This window comes from Pygoscelis adeliae, unplaced genomic scaffold (genome assembly GCF_000699105.1).
Source record: "Pygoscelis adeliae isolate BGI_AS28 unplaced genomic scaffold, ASM69910v1 Scaffold38, whole genome shotgun sequence".
In the NCBI taxonomy this organism is placed as follows: domain Eukaryota; kingdom Metazoa; phylum Chordata; class Aves; order Sphenisciformes; family Spheniscidae; genus Pygoscelis; species Pygoscelis adeliae.
In genome coordinates, this window is record NW_008825614.1 from 14,339,213 (window position 1) to 14,364,289 (window position 25,077).

The 25,077-nt window shown below is 38.4% G+C and overlaps 1 protein-coding gene and 1 long non-coding RNA gene across 2 annotated transcripts in view; both read left to right on the forward strand.

The window, feature by feature from the left end:
• The window catches only part of BRAF (B-Raf proto-oncogene, serine/threonine kinase), a 56,707-nt gene that overhangs the window by 30,894 nt on the left and 736 nt on the right, over positions 1-25,077 (forward strand). The window contains exons 7-16 of the mRNA XM_009332932.1: positions 8,480-8,640; positions 10,247-10,283; positions 14,526-14,662; positions 15,371-15,488; positions 16,209-16,293; positions 18,637-18,813; positions 20,326-20,372; positions 20,932-21,050; positions 21,834-21,965; positions 24,634-24,768. Of these exons, the coding sequence (XP_009331207.1) occupies positions 8,480-8,640; positions 10,247-10,283; positions 14,526-14,662; positions 15,371-15,488; positions 16,209-16,293; positions 18,637-18,813; positions 20,326-20,372; positions 20,932-21,050; positions 21,834-21,965; positions 24,634-24,768 (1,148 nt within the window). The remainder of the gene's footprint in view (positions 1-8,479; positions 8,641-10,246; positions 10,284-14,525; positions 14,663-15,370; positions 15,489-16,208; positions 16,294-18,636; positions 18,814-20,325; positions 20,373-20,931; positions 21,051-21,833; positions 21,966-24,633; positions 24,769-25,077) is intronic.
• Positions 138-2,843, forward strand: LOC103924404. Its single transcript, XR_663981.1, has 2 exons — positions 138-1,037; positions 2,214-2,843. It is a non-coding gene; the product is annotated as an uncharacterized LOC103924404 (long non-coding RNA).

A 25,077-nucleotide genomic window follows, 5' to 3' on the forward strand; every position in this document is an offset into this window, starting at 1 on the left:
TAATAACATAACATTTCAGTACTGTACGCTTAGAAACACTCAAAATACTGCTTTGCAACTCTCTCTACACTTTTGTAATCTGGCTTGTCACGCAAATATATCCACCTGTGCTTAACTTTAAAGAAGTGAATGTTTTCATTCACATGAATGATATAAATTAGTAATGAACTTAAGATAAACGTGTGTCTGTAGAATTGGGGCCTTACCTGTTAAACTGATTTCTTCTACATGGTAGCTTAGACCTGGTCTAAACTGGAAAGATTTTATACTTAAAATTAATACAAACCAAAACTATATCCTCACAAGTTCTTTTAGTTTGTGTTCTCAAACTACAATTTATTTGCCTTGAAGTGACATACCTCTGTTTCAGAATAAGCTGCACCACTATAAGATTGATGTGAACAGATGCCAATTCCAGGTTCATAATACTGCTTCAGTAGCTTTTCCACATACACATTACTTTAGTATCCTCCAGACCAGCTGTCTTCCTCCTATTTAGATGTTGGGATATACCAATAGCATCTGTTTGCTGCAGATCCAGGTTTTGTAAAATTAGACTTCTAAAACTGACCGCAGCCTCCATCCCCTGCGTTTCCAACAAAGATTCTGGACCCTCTCTCTGTGAAGAGATAAGTGATCGTATTTAGATTATGATCCCAGTAGCTAAGAGATCACTGACACCACCCAGCACTAGATAGTTGAACAAATCTCCAGGAAAAAGTAACTCAAGGATGTGTATCAAAATCAAGAAACCTGATGCAGATTTATTAAGAACACCAAATACAAAAGCCTTCAGAAAAACATTCCTAGGACATATGTGCTGCGTGGAGATGAACTGAATTTGGCAGAGGGGCTCTCTTGGAATAGTGAGCATTGTGCCCAAACTAAAGCAGAAACACAACTGGAAGCTACACAGGCACGTGTGGACTCTGACTAGAAGAGAAATTCCCTGGACAGCCAAGACTATTTTATGAAAGATCAAATATGATGCCTCCCAGGAAAATAGATTGACAGTCCTGCAGAGCAAACCTCATTTGGTAAGTACAAAGAGAGATGATGTTCTTATTTGTACTATTTTGTGCAGTTTCAAGTAAATTTGGAAGTGCCTTTTCCAGGTAGTGGATGTTAGTACAGCAGATTGTGGACGAGGCTGCTGCTGTGGTTCTTGAAGTTAAGCATGTACCATGGTACATGCTGAAATTATAACCAGGCTAGAACTATTAATCTGTGAAGTAGCTTGTTCATACCAACTGTGTTAAACACCTGCAGATGCCAAAGGCACTATATAGCCCCAATCCTAATACTGATATATGCTAAATTTTCCTACTTTTCAATTGCCTCTGCCTCACACTTGTGCTTTCTTACCAGTTTGTGCGGATATAACAGGATGGATTATCTTGATCGATACATGCACTACTTCAGGCAGTCTTAGTTTTGTGATGTAAAAACTGAAAGGAAAAACTCAGACCAAAGCTGGTTGATGCCTTAAGGTTTTTAACTTCACATATATAAAAATGTTAACATTTAAATATACTTGCCAGTTGAGGTTAAGGAGCTTTTCCTAAGTGTTGCATCTGTAATTTTTTGTGGTTGCAGGAGCTGTATAAGGTTTCTAGCTTTCTACTTTTTGCTTTTTGCCTTGCTGTACACTTCATTGTTAAACCAAAAAAAAAAAAAGGCATACATCATGCCTTCAAAATTGTGTTTATTTTGAAAATGGTTTATGATTATCAGCTGGTGTTCATAAGTAGTACGCATGTTAGTCATGCAGTTTTCCCCAAGCATCTGTGTTTGTAGTATTTCCTTTCCAGAAGCAGCTCAGATGCTATTGTATGAGCATATAGCAATGTCCAAACCTTTCTCCGGTTATCCTTTTGCCTTTCTTTAATAATACTTCTCTGCTTTTTAAAGGCATAATTGTGGAAATATTAATTCCTCTGAATTTTTTTTAGAGTAAAAAAAAAAAAAGCTGGCCTTTTCTATAAAAACATATACTTACCCACAGTTTTGTTAAAGGGTACTGCTACAATATGGGACAACAGTTCAACTGGAATAAAAAAAAAAGGTCTGACATTTGAGATTATCTTGTCTGGGAAGAGAGTAAGGGATTGAAATTTGAGAGTTGGGCAATGGGATTGAAAATATGAGGAACTAGCGCTTTATTAACACTTACTAGTTTAATAATTGTTCCTTTGATTTCTCTGTTCTCCTAGCATCTTGCATGGCACAGCCCACAGAGGAAGGGATGTTAATAATCGTTTGGTAAACCTGAGGAAAGAGAAGGCAAACATCCTTCTTCATCTTTAGCCTTGTGAAGGGATTCCAGCTGCAGGCAAAGTGCCCAAAGAAAGGAAGAGTTTGTGTTGCAAGACAAGCTCAAGAGCAAAGGCGTGTGTGACATGCTGAGAAATTGTCAAGGGATCAAATGGAGAAGTTGGAAAGAGAAAGGGACATAAAGGAAAAGACCATTGGACATAATGCAAAAGCTGCTAAACATGCTGGAGAACTTTGTTTCACTTTGCTCATGTGTAACATCCTAAAGCAATCCAGTCCTGTAGCCTTTCATTCTTCCAACTGTAAGCCGTAGGCAGTCCCTCCAGACATTCTACTGTAGGATAAGGGCGCACATATGGTCCCACTTGCACATTTCTGAACCCCTTATAAAGATGTGTCCAGCCTCCACATTAGGTCTTCTGTCCCATTTTAGTTCTTTCAGTTTGCACTATCCTGTTATGCCAAAGCAGTCATTTTAGTTATAATCTGCACTTAAATGGAAAGAATTATTAAAAGTGTAGGTCTCCCTAATAATAGCCATTTGCAATAAAATTGAAGTATGCAAACTGTATATAATACATTGTATTCATTTCATTCATTGCACTATCATAAAGTTTCTTCTGTATCTTTGCTCGTAAAATATGAGCACAGAATTCCTGTGAACCCAGTTCCCTGGATCTTACAGATATACGAAAAGGGGAGAGATTAGCTATTCAAAATATTCCAAAGTTGTCTTTTTCAACTTCCATCTATTCTCTCAGATGTTGTGATGTTGGGCAAAACTCAGCAAACTCATGAGGCAGATACTATGGCAGGGTAAGTAACCTGTGGAGTGGGTGGTAAGGGGGCGCATGGTCAGACTTTGAATAGCACAGAGGCAGGTTAGACTCGATATAAAGTGAAAGCATCTGCTTTCCTTGAGGCAGAACACTGCTAGTAAGCAGGTTGGCAACATCTTGGCTCTTTGAAAAACAACATTTCCCAACATGCTTAATCTTCTAAATTTGAGGAAGAAAGGGGGACTGTCTGGTGCACCATTCTTGGAAGCTTGCCAGTCCCTGCCTTAGAGCAGGCTCCAGCCTGTGATTAAACACCTCTGGCTTTCCTTTCTGTCTTCCAAATGTTCACTGATCATTCTGCCTCAGACAAAGATATTTAAATGTCTAGAAAAGCTTCTGAAGAGCCAAGGAAACAAAGACACGGCCTTACAATATTGTATTTAGTACTACAGCGCCATTTAGATCCCCATGTGTTTAAGTGAGCAAAAGCTTTGTGTTTTATTGCATAAAATTATGATGAACTTTTCCTCTAAAAATTCTGGCACCAGACCTTTTCCAGACGACTCCATGTAAATGTTAGCAAACTTCCTACAATATCCAACTTGATATGCATTCTTGCTGAGCGTAAAATGCCTGGTATCAGAATCTTCAGAAAAATAATCTTTAGTCTGTACAACAGGTGGGGGAGACCTCTTGTTCCCCAAAACTGTACTTGCAAAAACATGCTAGTGAACTGAAACCTGGTTTGGAGGACTAATGACAACTGTGTGGGTTCTCTTGAATAGCCCCTGGTGTATGGAGCTATCAGAAATTTTAGGAAAGCATTGCTAAGCTTTGATCTGGGCCCAAAGGCCAGTATAAATGCACACCATTGTGATAAGCCTGGCAGTTGTTTTTCACCCACAAGCCAACATGGATGAAAACAAGTTATCATGGTATAGAAGAATGCACTAATCCGTATGAAGTTACAACTGGTACAGATCTGTCCCATGATGCTTTTAGGCTGACTTCACAGGATGCTGTAAGAGTGTGATCTTCTCTAGCTTGTAGTTACAAACTTGTACTGCTATCCTTTTCTCCAAATCAACATTTGACTTGGGATTATTGACTATTTCCAGGCTGCAGAAGTGGGGAGAGAAAAAAATTACTTTGTTTTCTGGCAATATTTGTGGAGTACCACAATAATTAAATTAGAACATGTTTGGCCTCCAGAATTTGCAGTTTACCTGCTTGCTAGTGTGGCTGAAATACCATTGTATCCCAGATCCTTAGCAGTCCTTAGAAACTGCTTGAAAATGGAAGTGCACTGCATTCTTCATTAACAGCAGTAGCAAAAAACAAAGCCAATCTTATGCTGGTGTAAACAAAAAAAAAAAGAGCCTTGGTATGTACGCATTTTAGCTTGCAATAGGTTTGGCTTGGGTATGAGTATGCAGTCTACCAGGTGAATAGTGTGTACTACGCTGAGCCCTCTGGCTAAACTGAGATGCACTTGTTCAGGCTGGGAGGGGAGAAGTAAAATCTCACTCCAGCAGAGATACTGTCATTTTAAAAGGGAAGTGGCACACACCCTGTAACCAAAGCTAGGTGAATGTGAATTTTCAGTTTAAGTATTTGCCTCACTACAGCAAAATAAAAATCCAAGCAAAAATCTTGAAGCCCAAACAAACCTTTTTTAAGAAAAATCTTTCCTGAGTAGACCAGTTCTTACATATATGAAACATCACATTGGTGAATTAAAGGAAATTGAGGAAAATCTGTATTAAATTTTTTTTTTTGTATTTGTGAAGTGAACTAACTTGTATCATTGCAAGTTCTAAGATCCGGTAGAGGTACTGCATATGATTTTATAAAATTGTTTATATATAATATAGCAAGTATGGGCACTTTCGTCTTTCCCATGGACCCAATGTTGTAGAATAGTAAATCTGTGGACACATTGGCACTTGCTGTGATTGACAAAGGGTAAAAATCTACATCTGTCTGCAACTACTCGTCTCCTGACAAAACCTCTTTCTGTTTTGTCTTGATAAAAATGGAGGGAACAATGTGCTTATCCCAAATACATGGTTCAAGGAAAAAGCATGTTCTGTCATACTGCCAGAAAAGGTTACAACATGTTAAATCAAGATTTGAGAACTCCATCAGCTTGTTGCCTGGGAAGCTGAGAATCGTTTGTTAAAGGAATGCCCACATCTAAGAGGCTGGAAGAAAGTGTGCAAGATGAGGTGGTATAACCTCTCTAATATCTCAGAATATTGACCTTATTTGTAGAAGGTCTCCTCTAGCTAGCAGGTTGGCTTGTAACTGCTCACAAAGGCCACAGGAGCAACAGAAACTTGGATTCTGGTATTTAAACTGCTGCTCCTTTAAGCCCCAGCCTGCTATACATGTATGCCACAGTAAACAGTTCTTTGCAGCAGTTGTGTTCTGGTCCTCTTGACTTTTTTTTTTTTTTTTTGGCAATATGTTTGCTGGCACTATGTTTGCATAGCCTACAGAACTAGTTTTGTAACTCGCCTGGAATAGACAATGTCACTCTTTTCCAAATGATGATGGCTGGTCCTTTTTGCTTCAGTGTCCCTTCTACCCTCCTGGAGTAATTAAAATTTAGGAATACTGTAAGAACAGGCTTTTGGTAGCTAAGAGGATTGCTGCATTCTTTGTGGTGACGTGTTTTCTGTAGTTCAAGACCTTGATGCAGATCAAGGTACAGCTTTTGCCGCACACAGGCAGAGGCTGGTGGTAATCTCTTCTGAGCTTGTGATCTCAGTAGGCCATCTTGGCTAGCAAACCACTTGTCTTTCTCTTCACTAGTTACCTTTTTCAAGCAAAATTCCCATTTAGCGAAATAACCTACCTTTTTGTAAGTGTCCCAAGGACACCCATTAATGAAATCCTGATTGTATGGAGTGTGCGGCTAACTGCTTATGAGATTCCCGTCTCTGGATTCTTTGGTGTCTAAAGCCCAGAGATCCTCCCAGTAATAGTTTAGAAACTCCAAAAAAGGCAGTTCTTTATCAGCCTGTAATTGTTTTCTAAAGATCTGAACTTCTCCCAGTTAGAACTTAATGAGTAGAAAAAGCTATTCAAATTGTTTTCAAACATTGTATGACATAGCATGCTATCTGTGCTAGCAACATGACGGGCACGATGACCTGTGACCAGAAATACAGAAGTATTTGCAGATTCCCTTAGCAGATGACCATTTATGACTCAAAGGAGCATGTAATTGGAACAATATTTCTGCAATTTGGTTTTCTCTCCCTTGGCTGGCTTACGATCACAGAAAATCTGATTGCTTCTGTTCTCGTCGTGTGGCAGAGCTTACAGTCACTTCTAGTGCAATGATCTGATGTTTGTTGTTACACATTTCCCTTAATTTCATTACTACTGAGAACTCTCAGGAAGTTTGAGCAGGAGTTAGCTATCCCGACAACGACAGGTCTGGCCTGGCTGAGACACTTTTTAGGCTTTTCTTGTGAAATCTTTCTGTGCAGCATCTGACACGCTTGCCTTAACATGAAAATACAGTGCCTTAGAATGTCAACCAAGTCCTGCACTTGTATCTCTGCAGTGTCCCCGTCTCCTGATGTGGGTTCTAGTTGCATGATTTCCTTACAAAAATGTTCAGGAGTTCAAAACTTCCTCATCGACAATAGAAAAGATTTTACCCGAAGGCGCTTGTTAGTAATGAATGAAAACTTTAGCTTATGTATATGTACATCAATTGCATTTAAAAAATGTTTCTGAAATTCTGAGGATCTTCTGAAATGCTGGGCTGTTCAAGGCCCTTCCTCAGAGATTTGTCTATTGGCAGTTTCAGTTCATTGCTTCCCAGTATCTTCCCAATATTTGTATTCTGTCATGTGACAATAGGTAACTATTTTTAAAATAAGTTAAGCAGGGTTAAACCCCCTACCTATTCTTCCCCCTCCCCACTTCCCAAACATAATCTTAAGTATTTTATTACAAGACTTATTAGACTGTTGTTTGAATCAATTCGCAAGGGCTCTGTTTTGCCATTCTCAATTGTGACACTGTCGGCCAGGAAGGAAAAGATGACAGGTGCTTAGGATACAGATAGCACTGAGTTCTGGGATCACTGCCAAACTGTATAAACTCTTCAATGAAAGGTAGGGTCTTTAAAGCAGACCTGTTTCTGAAAAAATGTCAAGAGATCCTCTTGAAAGTGTTAGTTGCCCCTAAAGATCTTTGGAGAGGCCAAGGAGCGTTCGCTTACAGGAGGCGGCACCAGGACCTATTGCTGCTATATGCTGCTGCATGGTTTATTTCTGAAGCTTCTCCCTGTGGGCATGGTAACTAACCCACGAGTAACTGAATGGCTGTAGGACTCGACTCTTCTCTTAGGAGTTGTGTTTTCTGTAAGTTCTAAAAACCTTGTTGTCAGATACCATGTATATTTTAACATAAAGTTTTCTTTGGCAAAGGTGGCAAATGTTTCTCATTGACCTTTTGCCTTATATCCATTAAACTGAGTTGTTAGACTTACCCAAGTCGAGGTCAGTCACTGTTAAGAGATAAATGCCAATTTATTGTACTTAAAATAAATGGATAACCAAAGTAGTGACATTCTGCCTTCTTACAAATGAAAAAGCAAGCATTTAGATGTTTTAGTTTTTAAATATATGATTCATGGTACCAAATTAAAGACTTTATCTGCATTTATGACTGGCAGCATTTGTATTTCTTCAGAAAACTTGTCTGGATAGTCTGAACACTTATCTTTCAAGTCAAATCTATTGCATTGCCTAACTGTAGCACTGTAAATAACATTTGAAATGTTGCACTATTCAAAGTTATTTCTTAAAAGGTTGAGGTTAAGAGGTGATATGTTTATTTTTAGTATCAATAATTCGTATTACATTGGCCATAATATTAATCAATTATCTTGAGTGACCAGTATGTAATTTTCAGTTTTTCTTTGTTGAACAATAATCCCATCCATACAACTTTTGTGACATCTTCTGACTGTAATGTTGATGTGAGATGTTAAGCATTTTTAGTTCTCAATGGTTTGCCATTAAAAAGAGTGTACTGCATTAAGTCTGAAGTGAGGAAACTGCGGAGTATCTTGCTATCTGCAGTGCATGTTGGGCTACATGAATTTTTCAGATCAGGTTTTATTATTACTAGTTTAGTATGGTATGTTAGGGGTTTTTGTTCTGTTTTAACTCAGAACACTTCACAGCCATGTAATTAGGTAGTTTGTGCAGCAGAGAGTTGTTGCAATTGATCATAGGGGAGTAGAGATTGTTCATTATATATTGTTTTTATGCAGGCCTTTAGATCAGTTTTTTTAATGTACGTATTATTATAGTTGAAAAGGACTTACCACACCCACTATGCAGTATTTGAAGCCATTTGTAGACCTAAATCCTCTTTTTCCTTGACTTTGTTTCTCAGACCACCAATTCTCCCTAGTCCTTCTCCTTCAAAATCCATTCCAATCCCACAGCCCCTTCGACCAGCAGATGAAGACCATCGGAATCAATTTGGGCAACGCGACCGATCCTCTTCAGCTCCCAATGTTCACATCAATACAATCGAGCCAGTCAATATAGAGGTAAGTATTAATAACGTTTGGATCAGGAATAGTAGATTTGATGTTTCCCTTATGAATATCAGTGCGTTAAATTTATCGTGTACACGAGTGCTGTGTTTCTAAGCTAATCCTTGGTGGAATCTTCATAGATCCCACGTAAGACCGTTTTGCTCTTGAGAGCTGTAAGAACGCAAATAACCCATTCTCCAGAAGGAGAAAGTGCCTTTTGACAGCCCTGTCCTTTCATTTGCAAAGCAACATTCTACCACAAACAACTTTTTTTTTTTTTTGTCGTTAGTCCCAAGGCTCGTGCCGCTAGCTGTACCACAGCATTAAGAATATGAAAGCCAGTAACCACTCTTGCAAACCATTATATGTGTTAAGCATATTTCTTTACATGCAAGATAGGGATTTCTAGTATTTGTAATGCAAGTAATATTTCTGGCATTGAAGAAGATTAAATTATTGCGGTAAGCTGATTTACTGAATGTTCCTTAGGATTTCAAAAGCCCAGTATATATTGTTCTGAGCATTCTTTTGGATTGTTCAGAAACTGCTACGCTTAACTTGTTTTCCACATTTTTTTTGAAATTTCTGGATGCTGAATCGTAAATAGTAGTAATGGTTGATATTAGGTATAAGGCCAGCTAGGACCTTTCAAAATGCTGGTCACAACAACCTCTTTCTAATTTTGCTAACACATACAGCTTGTATTTTACCCTTAAGTCTACTCTCTAGAAATTAGTCATTTGTCAGGTGAGCAGTCTTGAAGTCTGCCTGGACACCGAGGCACAAAATCTGTTTTGCGTGTGAGCTGAGTGAAAGGTGAAGTGTTAGCTGAGTATTAAGAGTGTGGCCGCGTAGACATTTGCATATGGTATATGGCAGCGGTGCAGCTGAGAGGCAGGACCAGTGCTTTCGGCAGCAGTGCAGGTGTATAAAGGAATAAAGTAATGGTGTAACCAAAAAAAAAAAAAAAGTTTGATGATGAAAATGGACATACAGAGGGAAACTGGTAGAATTTTCTGATTTTCTTCAGTTTAGAAAATCCTTAGAGTAGTTTGCTTTTAGTCTGGATAGGTTGTAAAAGGTACTCTCAGTTCACAGTGGATTGCAAGTGAAGGAAACCTTTTGCAGTTAGTCATTTCTGAGAAGAACAGAGTGCGCCTGGCTATGCAAATGAGGTGCTTTGTTACAAGAAAAAACGAAGCAGAACTCATTTGACTGATGTACCTCAGTACAGGAAATTGGTGTCCCAGCTTCTGATATGACAGTTCAAATAATTTGTGCCACAAACACTGTAACTAGAACATTTGGTTCGATATTTCTTCATGCATTTTGGCCAACTGAGTGTTTAAATCAATATTTTCATGTCAGCATCTATTTTGGGTGATGTACATTTCACTTTACTACTGAGAGATGCTGTTTTAAAGCAACTAATTTTGAAAAGTTTAGTAGTTGTTATAAATAGTTCTTTGGAGTTGCTGCTATTAGTAAGCCAGGATAGGAAACAACTTTTATTTCATGGACAATATATGAGGTTATGGATTCTCAATTTGATCGATCTCGATTATGGAATGTAAATGATAATACCTAAATTGCACACAATTTTTTTTTTTATTTATAGGACTTGATTAGAGACCAAGGTTTACGAGGAGAGGGAGGTAAGTAGTGTTTAAACTAGCTACTGTGCTACATTTAATTACACAACCGCTCTGTCCCTTCCCTTTGTTCTACTTCCTCCTACAAAACACAGGCACAGAGGAAAATATGACTAGAACAAAAAATGAATTTGCATTTGCTTGTCCATGAAATTAATATTTGTCTGACAAAGGTTTGAGTCATTTGCCGGTCATTCTGGGAGTGGGGGAGACAGAAGGAGAAAAAGTTTTGAAGTGGTATCTAGTTTTTTAGTTTTAAAATGGTCTTGCACCATCACTTTTTTGCTCTCACACGCACGCACTCATTCACTCACATGGCTGCACACAGATATGCTACAATTTCCCAACTCTCTCTCAAAGATTTTTATGCCTGTTGTTACCTTTCCACCCACGGAAACAACGGGGGTTTTCATTGAAAACCATCGACACGGTACATGGACCTTCCATATGAACTGCTGCATCCTAAAGCAGCATGAAATACTCCGGTTCTTCTCCCCCTCTACCCCTGCTGAAGATGCTGCTTTGCTGTACTGCATGCCTGTGCTACTCTTGGAACCAGGTTGTTAGGACCGTACGCTAAAGCCAGGTCTTTTTGTTTCCTTCAGTAACAAACAGCCCTCATTCATAGTTGAGTCAGAACTAGTGCCAGAAGACTTATTTTTCTTCACACGTTATGCACGGGCCTGTTAAGTCACTTCTCCCGCTGGCTGTCAAGGTCCTGAGAGGGCTTCTTACGTGCTGTATTTATTCTTACGAATATAATAATAATATAGAAATAATAGAAATAAAGAAACAGTAAGTAGGGCAGGCATTTGACAGTTTTTCCAACTCCAAATCATTAACACAATCGTCTCCTACTAATTATAACTTGCTTCAGCCATAAGTAAAGTCTGAATTACCTTAGTGCACTCTATTCTGATCTCTAAGGTTTTGTACTGTGGGCTCTCACTGACTTTTTCTCCCATCCAAATCTGGTAGTTGGTAGGATGGTACCTACCTACTGCGTTGTGTTTGATGGAGCTGTTTTTCTTCATGCCAGCAATAGAACGCTTTTCAAAAAGAAATTTCCTTTAATTCTGCAAGCCTACTAATTTAAAGCTGCCAGTTTTAGCTCTTTTTGTATGTGTTGATAGGTGTGGCTCTCCACAGTTTTGCCCATTTTGTCCAGCATTTAAATGTTGTGCTATCATGTTGGTTTTAACTTTTGATCATAAACTGTCTGCTTGGCATCTGAAAACAATTGGCTATTCCCAGTCCTGGAACAGTGGTATTAGTAATTGACTTTTTTTTTCCTTCAAAGTACAGAAGCAATCTGTGAATAGGAGTCAAAGCATCCTAGTTATTTCCCATGACTTCTTTCATTTCTTCTATGTGTCTGTCTTTCTGTCTCTGCCTGCCCGTCTCTTTCTCTCTAACAGCCCCTTTGAACCAGCTGATGCGCTGTCTTCGGAAATACCAATCCCGGACTCCCAGTCCCCTCCTTCATTCTGTCCCCAGTGAAATAGTGTTTGATTTTGAGCCTGGCCCAGTGTTCAGAGGTAGTTGGGCTCTTCTTTCTTGTTTTCACCCAAACAAAATAAGTAAAACCACAGATGCTGTTTGTGCCTCACCCTCACACCGTGTGTATGTAAGTGTGTGAGTTTATCAGAACACCTCTGTTTTTTGCTTGGCCTGGCTGGAATGCTTTGAATGTGCTTTTCACACATACCCACTCTCACCTTTACACGCTTGAAAATGACTATAAATAAAGTCTGACTTAAATCTTCAAAAGCAAGGAATTTCATAGTTGAGGTTTTTATGTGGATCTTAACATAATTTTTCTGAACAAAGGTCCTTGGATTGCATTGCAGTGATTTTAAAGACAAAGTGACATCCTTAACTTAGAATTTCCTTGACTGTTCAGTTTAAGTCAGTTCAGTGCTTTAACAGTTTTCTGTATTTAATATTCTTTGCTTTGAAAAGTAACCTAGGAAATCAGATGTGAATTACAAACATTTCCATTGATATCTTGTTAGGTCTCAACCTTATCAAGTAATGTGTCATGTCAACTTTCAACAAACACTTCATTTTGAGAATGTGCTATTGATACCGCATTGGGGCCCTAGATGGTTTAGACCATGTAGTTTTTATTTAGTTAGTAAATTTACAGTGAAACAGTATTTGTTTCTGTCCTGTACCATGTAAAAAAAGACTCTTCCATTTTCACGTCATTGACTCCAGGGGTAATTCAGGCCTAAAGCTGTCAATGGATCTGTTGTTGTATTGTACAAAATCCCCCAAATCTGTGTGGGATTTCATATGCTGGAGAAACCAACTATTGAGTAATAGCATGAAATGTAAAGAGTTGTGTCTATACGTATACATGTAGAAATGGGTAGTTCAGTGCACGTAGTGTGGTTTTCAAATGCTACCATCTTGGCTGTTTCAAAGACTTTTGTTTCAGAATATATCAAGAGCAGCTCACCTTATGAACTTGTAAAGTTCTTCCAGAAGTCTTTGTAAGAAGACAGGTGTTCCCAACAAGCAAACTGGCTACAGAATGGAATACGTTATGTACAGCTTCAGAGTCCAAGCTAATGACTTAAGTCCAACATTATCTGAAGTATTCTACTCTAATAACTTGGAAAACAGGCCATGTGGTATTTTAATGAACAGATTAACTATACTGTCCTACCATGCGCTGTGAGCGTTTTTGGTGAAGGGTGAATATTATGCTAGTGTTTCTATATCGTGGTATTAAAATTTAAGTAGGAGACTTTAGTTACCTCTAAAGAAAACGCATTCTAGTAGAGCTTTGCTATTACAGAGAAAGTCTGTAACCCAGTAAACTTTTGCAAAATTGCTCGTGTTCTGGGAACATCATTTAATTCCATATATGTGTGATTTCAGACAAATAATATAATAAATATATGACAGTATAGTGACCGTAACATGAATATGAACAAAAGTCCATCCTCCAGGTCACTGGCTTCCAGCTGCTTGTAAATATAGTTGGGATGCCTAGTATGCATCATTATTGTTGCTTCAGCATGTGGGACAAAGTTTATGGATGCTGCGTCCCATTTTTGATGTGTTGGTATGTCATTATTTTGTGCTTCCACATCTAAATGTATGGATTTTAGCTCAGTGAGGACAGGCAGTGATGGATATATATAGTCTGATAAATTAGCATGCACTGAGTGACTGAACTCAAGCAACAGTTTTTAAAAGTCACAAAGTCAAATTTTGAACTCAAGTTGGCATTAGGAGATACTTTTTTGGTAAGAAGGGGGCTTCTGAAGGAGTATGAGGAGGATTATTGTCTTCTACCAGTTCCCAGAGCACTGATGTGAGAGAAGGCGTTGGAATGTTGGAGGTCTTGTACAATGACATACATTGTTTAGCAGAGCAGCATGAATTTAATTAACAGTTGACCCTATTTTATGTCCTTTGCAATGGGAGGGTCAGCATAACCTTGTTACGAATAATTATGGTGTATTTTAAAAAGCAGTGTCTAGTTGAAGTGCTCTATTTGTAAAGAGCCATTGGGGCTCTGAAACACAGCTCTGTTAGTGACATCTTCCTGCATAGATTTGTTTAGATAACATATAGGCTACAGATGTACTGTTCTTTTTGTACTTAATAAAATATGCTTCAAATAGCTAGCTAAAGTACTTGTTATTTTTTAATCCTTTCTACAGTCTAATATTTACTTTTAAATAAGAGCTCTCTGCTAACAGATAGCTTTAAAACAGCCAAATGGTTTTCAGGTGGCACTTGGAGACTCAACTAGAAAACATTTCAATTTTTTGCATTTAGTCTATTTTGATTCCAAAGTACAGTATTTCACCTATTTATTGGGTCCCTAAAAGGTTAACTACAAGAAATCTGAGAGGTAGCTGCTGCTAACTAAAATGCTACTACTTTTCTTCTCAAAGAAACTGGTGGAATTAAAAAATAGTTTGTTTTGGTTTGTTTTGGTTTTTTGTATTTAAAGAGGCATTGTGCTTCTGATAATTCATGAACAAGAGACTAGGGACTATCTGGTATACAGGGATGTTTGCTATAGACTTGTCTCTTCCTGAAATCTAAGACTTGCACTAATCTAATATTAGGACAATATTCCTAGTATACGTTTGTTCCCTCTTAACATTTACATTGATGTTTGGAGACACTGCATCTTAAACACAATTCTTGCACCTAATATCAATACATTCTTGTAAGCTGACTTCTTATAGATAAAATTGTCCTGTTTCTGAAATTTAGGTTCAACTGCAGGTTTGTCTGCAACGCCTCCTGCCTCTTTGCCTGGGTCACTCACCAATGTGAAAGCGTTACAGAAATCACCAGGACCCCAACGGGAAAGGAAATCATCCTCATCCTCAGAAGACAGAAATAGAATGGTAAGGGAAAGATCAGCTATTTTCATTCGTAGTATGGTATATTCATAGTATAGAAATACTACACAACCATGTTCCTCTTACTTTTCTTTCATCAAAGCCTTCTGAATTATTTTGAAGATGAGTATGGTAATGATCAAGGACTTTAAAACAATAAATAATAGAATATTGAAATTGTGGGACTGATACATAGATCATTTAAATGATTGGCTGTACTCACTTTTACTCTATTGCACCCAAACATCTTGGTGTGCTTCATATTATAATGCCCATTTCCCTTCAAATAACAGCTTAATTTTTCTCACCATGATTCATGAACTTTGAAAGTTCTCTAGTGATTCTCAAATGTAACAATACATAAAAAGTCTGCATTTTTTAAAATTCATAATTTAGCATTATGATTGAGTAAGAATTGAAAAATAAATGGGTCTTTCTTTTTGGTGCGAGTTTCTTAATATTTACTGGTTTTAATACTGCCAGAAACCTGTGGCAAATATTTCATGCCAGGAAATAATTTAGTATACCTGTGTGCTGAGGTTTTGTGTATGGCTGGCTTGAAAAGTCAAATGCAATATCTGAAAAAGAAACTCCTTTTTGGACTTTAATAGTATGAAATGCTGATACCAGATCTTTAACAAAAGAGCTGTTTTCACAGACATTAATGCACTTGCTTTCTTCCTTTTTATTGTTTATGCATATAAATATATAAAGAAAACCCTTGGTCGGCGGGATTCAAGTGATGATTGGGAGATACCAGATGGACAGATCACAGTTGGACAAAGGATAGGATCTGGATCATTTGGAACAGTCTACAAAGGAAAGTGGCATGGTATGTGGCCATCATGGCAAACAGTTATTCTTAAGCAAGTAACATTGCCTGCTGGGGGTCACCCAGCTGGCAAGCAGCTTCGCAGAAAAGCGCCTGGGGATTCTGGTGGACACCAAGTTGAACATGAGCCAGCAGTTTGCCCATGCCACAAAGAAGGCTAATGATATCCTGGGCTGCATTAGGCAAAGCACTGCCAGCAGGTCAAGCGAGGTGACCCTTCCCTTCTACTCAGCACTGGTGAGGCCACACCTGGAGTGCTGGGTCCAGTTCTGGGCTCCTCAGTACAAGAGAGACATGGACATACCGGCGAGAGTCCATTGACGGGCCATAGAGACGATTTTTAAATTAATAATTAGTGTGCTAATTATAGGTAATGTTAGAACTTCAAACTGTTTAGAAACTCAACTCTTGCATGTTCTTCTGAATTAAGTAATTAGGGTAAAGATGAAACATAGTTACTAGAAAGGCTGAAGTATCCATCTTGATGAAGGAGGATTTCAAATGTGTATTTGGAAAGCTTTGGCTTGGCTAGGATTTCTCAGAGTAAAATAAGAATGGTGTTTATACATTTTACAGAATATTTACTTATTTTAATATTGTAGTGGTTTATTTCATAAAAGCTAGAAAATAGACATCTCAATATTTCTGATGCTCTATATAGCATTTTCTGAATAGAGGAATATGTATCAATGGCACTTATTAAAAATTGCTATTTTAAAGGTGATGTGGCAGTGAAAATGTTGAATGTTACGGCACCCACACCTCAACAGTTACAGGCTTTTAAAAATGAAGTAGGAGTGCTCAGGTAAGAATATTTTTAATAGCATAAAAATAATGTGTGTAGATTTATGCTTCATTAATCATTGAATTTTAGATTTCCATTAGAACACGTTACTCTTATTCCTCCATGATGATACTTCGGGCAGAAAATATAACTTGCCATTTTAAAATACTTCTTTGTATCCACTGCTAGTTCTTCCTTTCCCTGTATGTTTTTGTCTATACACCTATGTTGTGAATATACATATGTCCAAACACTCAAGACAGGACTGGATTTTGCTATTGCACTATCCCAGGGCACACTCAAGCCTAAGTGTGAACCGCAGGCCGGCCTTTCCTCTCATCCACATTTTGAGATTGAAGGAGAGTATGACTACTTGGGTTTGAGCTACAGCACTGCCCGTATTATCCATTGTTTAATAGTTTCTGTTCAGTAGCATTGACTTCTCTTTGAGGTTTTTTAAATGTATTTCTCATAAAGTCACTTCTTGATTTCCTTTTCTCATGTCTACTGCTTGTACTTTCTCAGAGGAAGTATTTGTCTTGGGTTCAGTTCTTAAAAGAGGATGCATCAACATGATACAATAGAATATTTATTGGGGAAGACCATTAGCATCCAGGTACAATCTTGAGCGGTCTTGAGCATAATTCTGTTTTAAGAAAAAAAAATAGAAAGAAGGTTTTTGCCTCTGGAAAACTGATGTGTTGAGCTGAGTGCCTGTGCTGGAGGAGCATCCCCAATAAGCTACATGGTGAAAAAGGGGATGGTCAGCCTTTTTCCCCAGGAAATGTTAGTTCTGAAAACTCTAAGCCCACAGCTGTGGAAGTAGAGGTTTTCTGGGTTATGCTACTTTGGATATCTCTGCATATTTTTGACATACCTGCTCAGGAGAACTGAATTAAATAAATAAAATCTTGTATTTCATACCTAGTCCAGATTTCTGTTGGCAGTCCCATAGCTGGAGTCCAGCCTTTCTCTGTTGTTGATAGTTTCAGCACTTACAGCAAACAGTCAGTTATCCTATTCTTTGACCCAGATGAGCCAGATTTACCTGTAGTTGTGCCTTTTCCATTATGCGTCATCATTACTTTCTTAGCTTTGAGGTAGGATTTGGAAGAAACTGCTTATTTTTTGTTCACTCAGCAGTTACTCTCAGCATCACTTGGCAAATCCTTGAACCTGAAAAAGGCACAGTCACACAGAGTAGAACTGTCCTAGTCTGCATTGCTGAGAGGACAAAGGGGTTCATCCTCTAGGCTCCCATCTTATTTTTTTAATATAAGAAAACATAAAGAGCTCTGCCATCTTCAGTAGCAGCATAGATTTAAGAAGCTACCACAGGTTTTAAGCTTGGTCTGTCAGGTTTCATCAACAGTGAGCTGACTGCCTTCAGTACCAAGCTGTGTTTGAAGAAGATTGCCTTTATTTTTCCCCAGCCCCTGGGAAAGCTAGGAAATACTCCAGAATTCTTAGGTGCCTCATCTTTGTAATATCTCATTGGTATGTTTGGAGGTATCTAGTTCTTCATGTCCATTTGATGACAATAGGAATGTGATTGACTTGTCCTGGAGGGTGAGGAGAATCTTTCAGATTTCACAGTGTATCAGTAGATTCTTTCAGGCCTTGAATCTACTGGGATAGCTACTGAGATAATCCTCTCTGCATTGTTCGTTGTGAAGTTTTTCTGTCTGGAGTTGCTCTGTCTTTGAAGTAGGTTTGATTTAATCTGGCCAAATCTCTGTGGTGAACTCCAATCTCTTCCCAGTGCTGTTTGGAAACCAGTTAATATCATAACCTTACTGAGGTACAGTTTTCATACCTGTTTCCATCCTTTCTTGTATGCTGGCTCCATAGAGAGTACAAAATTCTTGTCAAATAAAGCACTAAGAAAAACTGAAGCCTTGTCAAGGAAGTGTGGTGTTGGTTTCTGAACAAAAGGGTTGTCCTTCCTGGAAGCCTTTGAGACTGGAATTTCATTTTGGATGTCCTCCTTATGGGCAGCAACATCTTATAGCTGGACTGGGGTTACACAAAAGCAGACCTGCCTGCAAACGATTCCTGTCCCAGAGGACCTAGTGGTAACAGCGTCTTCTGAGCGGTCCTGTGCTGGGTTGCTTGCAAAAGCAAGAGGAAGTGGTGCTTACCCCAGAATAGCTACTCTACATCATGATGATAAGAAAGGCTAACTGCTGGAATAATGCATTAAACTGAATCTAGCAACAGGTTATCATCTTATCTTAGCAAAAGCTGAGATTGACCCAACAACTTCTGTTTGGAAATCTATATTTAGACTGTGATAGATCTGCCTGGGTTTCTCCTGATTTCCTGATCCGCCTCATTTCCTCCTGATTTTTTTTTTTCCAACAGGAAAACACGACATGTGAATATCCTGCTTTTCATGGGTTATTCAACAAAACCCCAGTTGGCTATTGTTACACAATGGTGTGAGGGGTCCAGCTTATATCACCATCTACACATCATTGAGACCAAATTTGAAATGATCAAACTAATTGATATTGCACGACAGACTGCACAAGGCATGGAGTAAGTATCGTATTACTTGTTTGCAAACGAGTGTTGGGGCAATGTTTACTTATCCCCTTCACACTCTGACTGGCATTGGCAAATAAGGCCAGCTATCTACCCACTTCGCCAAGCCCTGGGTCTTGCCTTGATGATAAAAGCATTTGGTGAAGTGTTTATTATTTTGATTAGTAAAATAGACTTCGTGTTCTTTTTTTGGAACATAGGGAACTAGAAATCATCAAGGAAATATAGTCTTAGAAAGTAGAATAAAGATAATTACGGTGTAGTTAAACTTTCCATCTTGTGAGCAAAGATTTCCGTTCCAGGCTTTACGATCTTCACAGTGCAGATAGTCTTATGGTAGGAGGTAAAACATAGTTTAAAAAGAAACACCCTGTGAGTGAAAGGACAGAATCCTGTAAGATAATGTAAAAGGCAGACAGCCCTGTTAGCAAAAAGAATCGATTTTTTTCTTTTTTTCTCCTTTTCTTATAAGTATTGTAGCTCTCTAAGTACTAGATTTCAGCATTTGAAGAAAACATACCTATTTTGTTCTAAGGACTGTAAGTAATCCTTACTCCCATAGGGGGCAATTGAGTGAGTTAGAATTTACAAAACTAGCCCAATATTGTGTGTCAAAATCAGAACACTGATGTAAGATCAGAGAAATCGCCCTCCAGCTGGAAAACCACTATGATGATTGCAGTTAATTGTGCCATTTTTCTACTAAGTATTCTGTTACGTTTTCAGTCAAGCGGTGGGGAGGTGTTTGCAGCAACCAGCCTCAGCCTTCTGTCAGCCTGCTCATCTCCTCAGGCTCCCTCTGTAGGTAGTGGAGATGCAGAAGCTGTTTTATGAGCATGATTCAAAGCAGAGACATAAATTGGGGCTTTTCCAGCACGTTTGTGCCAATCCCATTGACTAAACAAAGAGCCATGGGAGACTAGTTGCCTAATTTAGGCTGTATCTGTGCTGTGGGGCAAGTGCTGTCCTCTGTGTTCTCTGCAATGTATTTATCCAGTCTGCAATCAGGGGATCTTTTTTCCAGTCCCACACTAAAGAGCAGTCAGCGTACTTGAGTACACACTGAGACTGGGAAGCACATTTAGCTCCCGCAATTTAGAAACACCTTACCTAAAGCTGTGCCTAGCCCACACTGTCTTGACAGTCACCATTAAGGCTGGGAGGCAGAACCTGCAGCACTGAATGGCACTTCAAAAACTACTGAAGTTCTTTTATTTTTTTTCTGAATATTGAGTTAGAACTGAAAAGCAGAAGCTGGTGCATAATGGTTATTTCTTTCTTCAGTAGTATCAGGTTTGAGCTGGAAATCTACGCTTTATTTTATTTTTGTGTTTTTTTCCTGTGCCTGTTGCAGGAACTGTCATGGATAACTGAAGTTTTACCACCTTGATAAATAAGTGCAGTTTGACTATCTGTAGAATTTATGTTTCAGTAATACAGTGAATTTTGAGTTGTTGATTAGTGAAATATCATTTAACCCACCTAATCTATGGTGTTTCTTTGCAGTTATTTGCATGCCAAGTCAATCATCCACAGAGACCTCAAGAGTAATAGTATCCTTTCCCAGAGATGTGATTGTGGAACGTGACAGCATTCTGTTGTTTTTTGGGTTTTCTGCCAGAAATGAACTTACTGATGTGAAAAGCTGTTCATGTGTGAATATATGCTGAGTTGAAGTTTTGTTGAGAAGGGGCAATGTCACTGGTACCAAAGTAAGGAATACTTACTATGTCTATTGATGTGATTGCAATAACTTAGCAAGTTTTGTTGTGGTATCACAAAGATTTTTGCATCATTTGGTTTCTGCATGTAATGAAAGATTACACCAGTTCACTCATGGAATATTTTCAGCTTTTCTCGTACTTGGCATTTAAAGAAAGCCACCTGGGCCATGGTCTTTTCAGCACTGGCCCGGTTATTACTTATGTAGCCCTTAAGTACCATAATTCATCGTGCTGGCTGCTTACAACCTGTATTATATGAAAACCTTCTTCAGTGGTGGTGGATGGTTAAAACTGTTATGTCTAATGTTGCAAATTTGTAGCTGTTTATTGTTTTTGTAGGACAGGACCAGTACCGCTTGTTTGTTTTCCCTTAACATTTCCCCCTTAGATATTTTTCTTCATGAAGACCTCACAGTAAAAATAGGTGATTTTGGTCTAGCTACAGTGAAATCACGATGGAGCGGATCCCATCAGTTTGAACAGTTGTCTGGATCTATTCTATGGATGGTAAGCAAGGGGGAAGTGGGGTGTGTGTTTCAACAAATTTAATTGCCTTTGGCCAAAGTTTCCAAGACTGTCCCTCCAGCACACTGACATATACAAGCTGTCTTAAGCTGGAGAAGATAAGCAGTAATACGAACTACTAAATGAACGCTTTCCAGTTCTTCTTTAAGCGTGTGTTTTCCAGTAGTCAGCAAAAAAACCTTTAGTGTCTTCATCCCTTATTCTGAGGTTTAAACTGAAAAGAAAATGGTGGCTAAGGAAAAAGGGTATGATTAATCCAAGGTTGAGGAGAAGGTGAGAAAAGCCATGGAAACCATCCTGCAAAGGAGCAGAGGATCTAGCTCAGCCAAAAGTAAGATGCTCCTAAGTATTCAAGCATGGTTATTCTCAAGAGCTTGTACAACTTGCTTAAGTCTTAATAAGAGGCATCGTTACAACCTCCCGTGCAACTCCACTTTCTCCTTTTCTCCCTGCAAAAAATGAAGGCTCTGTTAGTTGGCGTTATTTTCAGTGTTGTTTTAATTCTCGTTTCAAGATAGCTTCTCAGCACGGACAAGGTCATTTTGTTCTGTTGTAGAGGAATAAAGGGATCACCAAGCTAAAATGAACCAATGGATTTTGAGATTCATGTCAACATCCACTCTGTGTTAGGACCCGGTAACATCTGAAGACAAGAGTGGGCCTTGCACCTGTTATACTCTGGACAAGTCCATGTTTTGTTCCTGGTATGTGAGGTGCAGCCCGGCGTGGTGAAATAAAAACTAATTCTTTCCTTTTATTGTACAGGCACCGGAAGTTATTAGGATGCAAGATAAAAACCCATATAGTTTTCAGTCAGATGTGTATGCGTTTGGGATTGTTCTTTATGAATTGATGACTGGACAGTTACCATACTCAAACATCAACAACAGGGACCAGGTAAGGGAAGGGACTGAGTTCAGTCAACTCCGACCTGAAACAGAGATTGATTCAGCCTTGTGAAGTGCAAGTTCTGATGTTTTGTGTGTTTGATTTGTGTTTCTGATTCTGATGTTGTGAGATTACATTTCTACATTTTCTAGATCTGCCTCAGCCACATAGTGCCAATTTACTTACTTCTCTTGAGGGTTTTTTTGGTTCTTTTTGACTTTAAGTATAGATTTTCTGCTTCTGAGCTGGTTGCCAGGATACTTATTAGGGAGAGAGCAGGTTACTTAATAGTGATCTAGTTTAGAATAGTTCTGCAAAGGCGAAATGATCCTCCGTATGTTCCTTTATTCCTCCCCGCCCCCCCCCCCCCTCACTCTCCTTGCATTGAACAATAGTTCAGCAGCAGGATTGACAAAATGGAACAGCAATCATCTTGCTGAATGTTTTATATTCATTTCAATCTTGAGAAATGCATGCACCGTCTAATTGAATTTCAGGATATCAGCATTTCTCAAATACTGCTTGATGGAGTATATGACTTTCCAGAGTGTGCGAATCCTGTAAGATTACTTAATTGTGAACAAATATTCCTTAAGTCTAATGATACCACACGCCTGTTGTATATCTCCATAGGATAGGCACGTTTGTGAAGGCATATCTGATTCATTATTTCTCTGTCTAATCTGAAAATAGTATCTATGCATCAAGATCTTTGGTGTAAACTAGTCTGTGTCTGGGCGGTGATATATTTATGTTGTATCTGTGTCCGCATCCCTTGTTTTTTCACTGTCAGTACTTGAGAATTGCAACCATAGCAACGTTCATCTGTGAATGCCATTTTATAAGGCTGCTTCCATATTTGTCAGAACACTTCATCCCAATTCATCAAATTTGGAGTGACTCCTTTTTTTATTTTTTTTTATTTTTTTTTTTTTTTGCCTTTTGAAAGAAGGGAAATGTCCAGATTCCTGGACATTCCCTGTCCAGATTACTTCTAAAAGCAGTATTCGGGCACTGTCTTGTTTTTACCTTTTGAGATTTGAAAGATGGACCCAGTGCTGTGGGTGCTCACAATTGAGCGCTGAAACAAATTTTTAAATTGCAAGTGAAGCCAACACATGAAATGTGATCTAATGTCTTGAGTTTTGTCACTCCCAGTCTATTGTCTGAAGAGACATAAATATCGCTCACTCTGTGTTGGTGCATCTACATCAGCTACTATGACATAACTAAGGATCTTGGTGAGCAAAGCATCGTTCTTGTTACACCTAAGGGCGTTTCACCTTAACAGATTTTTCTAGACAGACTAGGACTGTTCTTGTAGTGATACTCTCTTTTCTCTAGTTATAATAAAAGTTTAATCCCTATATTATTTGTAAAGATAGTATTGGAAACTTAAATAATAACAAATTTTGAATAATTTCAACTTCAGTGTAATTATTTAGAAAAGAGTAACTCCGAGATGATGATAAGTCTCATTGCAGCAGAGGTAAGGGACGGGGCAGACAAGTCTTTACTATGAAATGCTGCTCTGGCACATGGGGATTTCTAAAGAAACCATATGGGAGTTTTATACTCCTTGATGCCAACACAGATGCGCCTGAATCAGAAAGTTGAAAAAGGACTGGGATTGTGTTAGTATAAATAACATGTATAGCTTGCTTGAGATGTGGTTTTTTTCTGTTGGGTTTTCTTTGCCAGTGTCAAGATATGGAATAGTTACACTTCATTAAATACAAGGTATGATACACCTGCTGGGTCTGTCTGAGCATTCAGGAAAGGTAGTGATTATCTGGTGCAGCGTGAATGGATCTTTGATTAGCTAGTTTGAAAGGGCTTTTTAGTGTCAGTGCAACTGCAGTACTCAAACCACATTGCATTTGACCTTGGCTTGACATGATGATGTTTGATGGGGGTTTTTTATATATCCAAGAGAACATTAACCATATTTATGCTTTATTTTCCTGCTTTCTATTAGTTTTTCTTTGTTTTATGCTTAAGTTTTATCCTTAGGTGAAATATAAGCCTTCTGTGTTGAAAGAATTACTGTAAAAATACAAAGCCTGTCTGTCTCCTCTTTTACAGAGGAGAGGCAGTTTCTCTTTTGCTTTTCTGGGTTTTTTTTTGGGGGGGAGTAAGGAAGGTGGTCAGATGTCGAGAATAAGCTTTTGTGGTGGAAAAGTATAGGAAGGAATTTATTCTTGAAAGGTAAGGGGTTTTAACATCTGAAGTCCGTGTGTTTCTTAAAATACCTTTCAGTGTGAACTGCTGTTGACTTATAATATAAAACAGAATATTTATTTTTACAGAATATTTATTTTTAGGCATTCTGTTCCTGCCACAGCGTTGCTTATTCTTGTTTTTGTAACAGTTTTTGACACCGAAGAACTGTTCCTTAGATGGTTATTGCTATAAATGGTAACCATTTAGTAGTGTTCAAGTTTCACATAAATCTCTCTTAGGAGGAGGAGGAAAAATCTAATTTTTTTTCTGCACTGAATAGGTTAGCAAGCATTACTGTAAGAAACTTGGCAATTTCAATACCAGATAACGTTTCCTGGGAGCAGAAAACTTGCTGCTGGGACTAAAATGGTCTAGCAAAATGTTCATCTTTCGTTACTGTTTATTTTATGGACTCATCTTCTTCCCCTTTCATCTTTTTTTGCCTTAAATAAAGATAATTTTTATGGTGGGAAGAGGATACCTATCTCCAGACCTCAGCAAAGTACGGAGCAACTGTCCAAAAGCTATGAAGAGACTAATGGCAGAATGCTTAAAAAAGAAAAGAGATGAGAGACCCCTTTTTCCACAGGTGAGAAAGGTTCCTCTTTAGTTCTAAGTGGACTTACAAATCAAATATTAAAAATAAAGATCAGTTATGAACTCACTAGCCAGTTCAAAATTCTTTTGATTAGTGCTATACCATGACTTCATAAAAGTACTGGCTCAGTACCTGGTTAGTGCCGTTTAATTAGAAATGTTTATTTTCAATTCAAAAAGCAGGTATTAAAATGACTTGTGTAGTTGGAAAAGCATTTATGTGTTGGAGAAAGTTTCAACTGGGAGACAGTGAAATTAATAATCGCAGTTAGACACACAAATTAGAACTTGCTGTGTATGT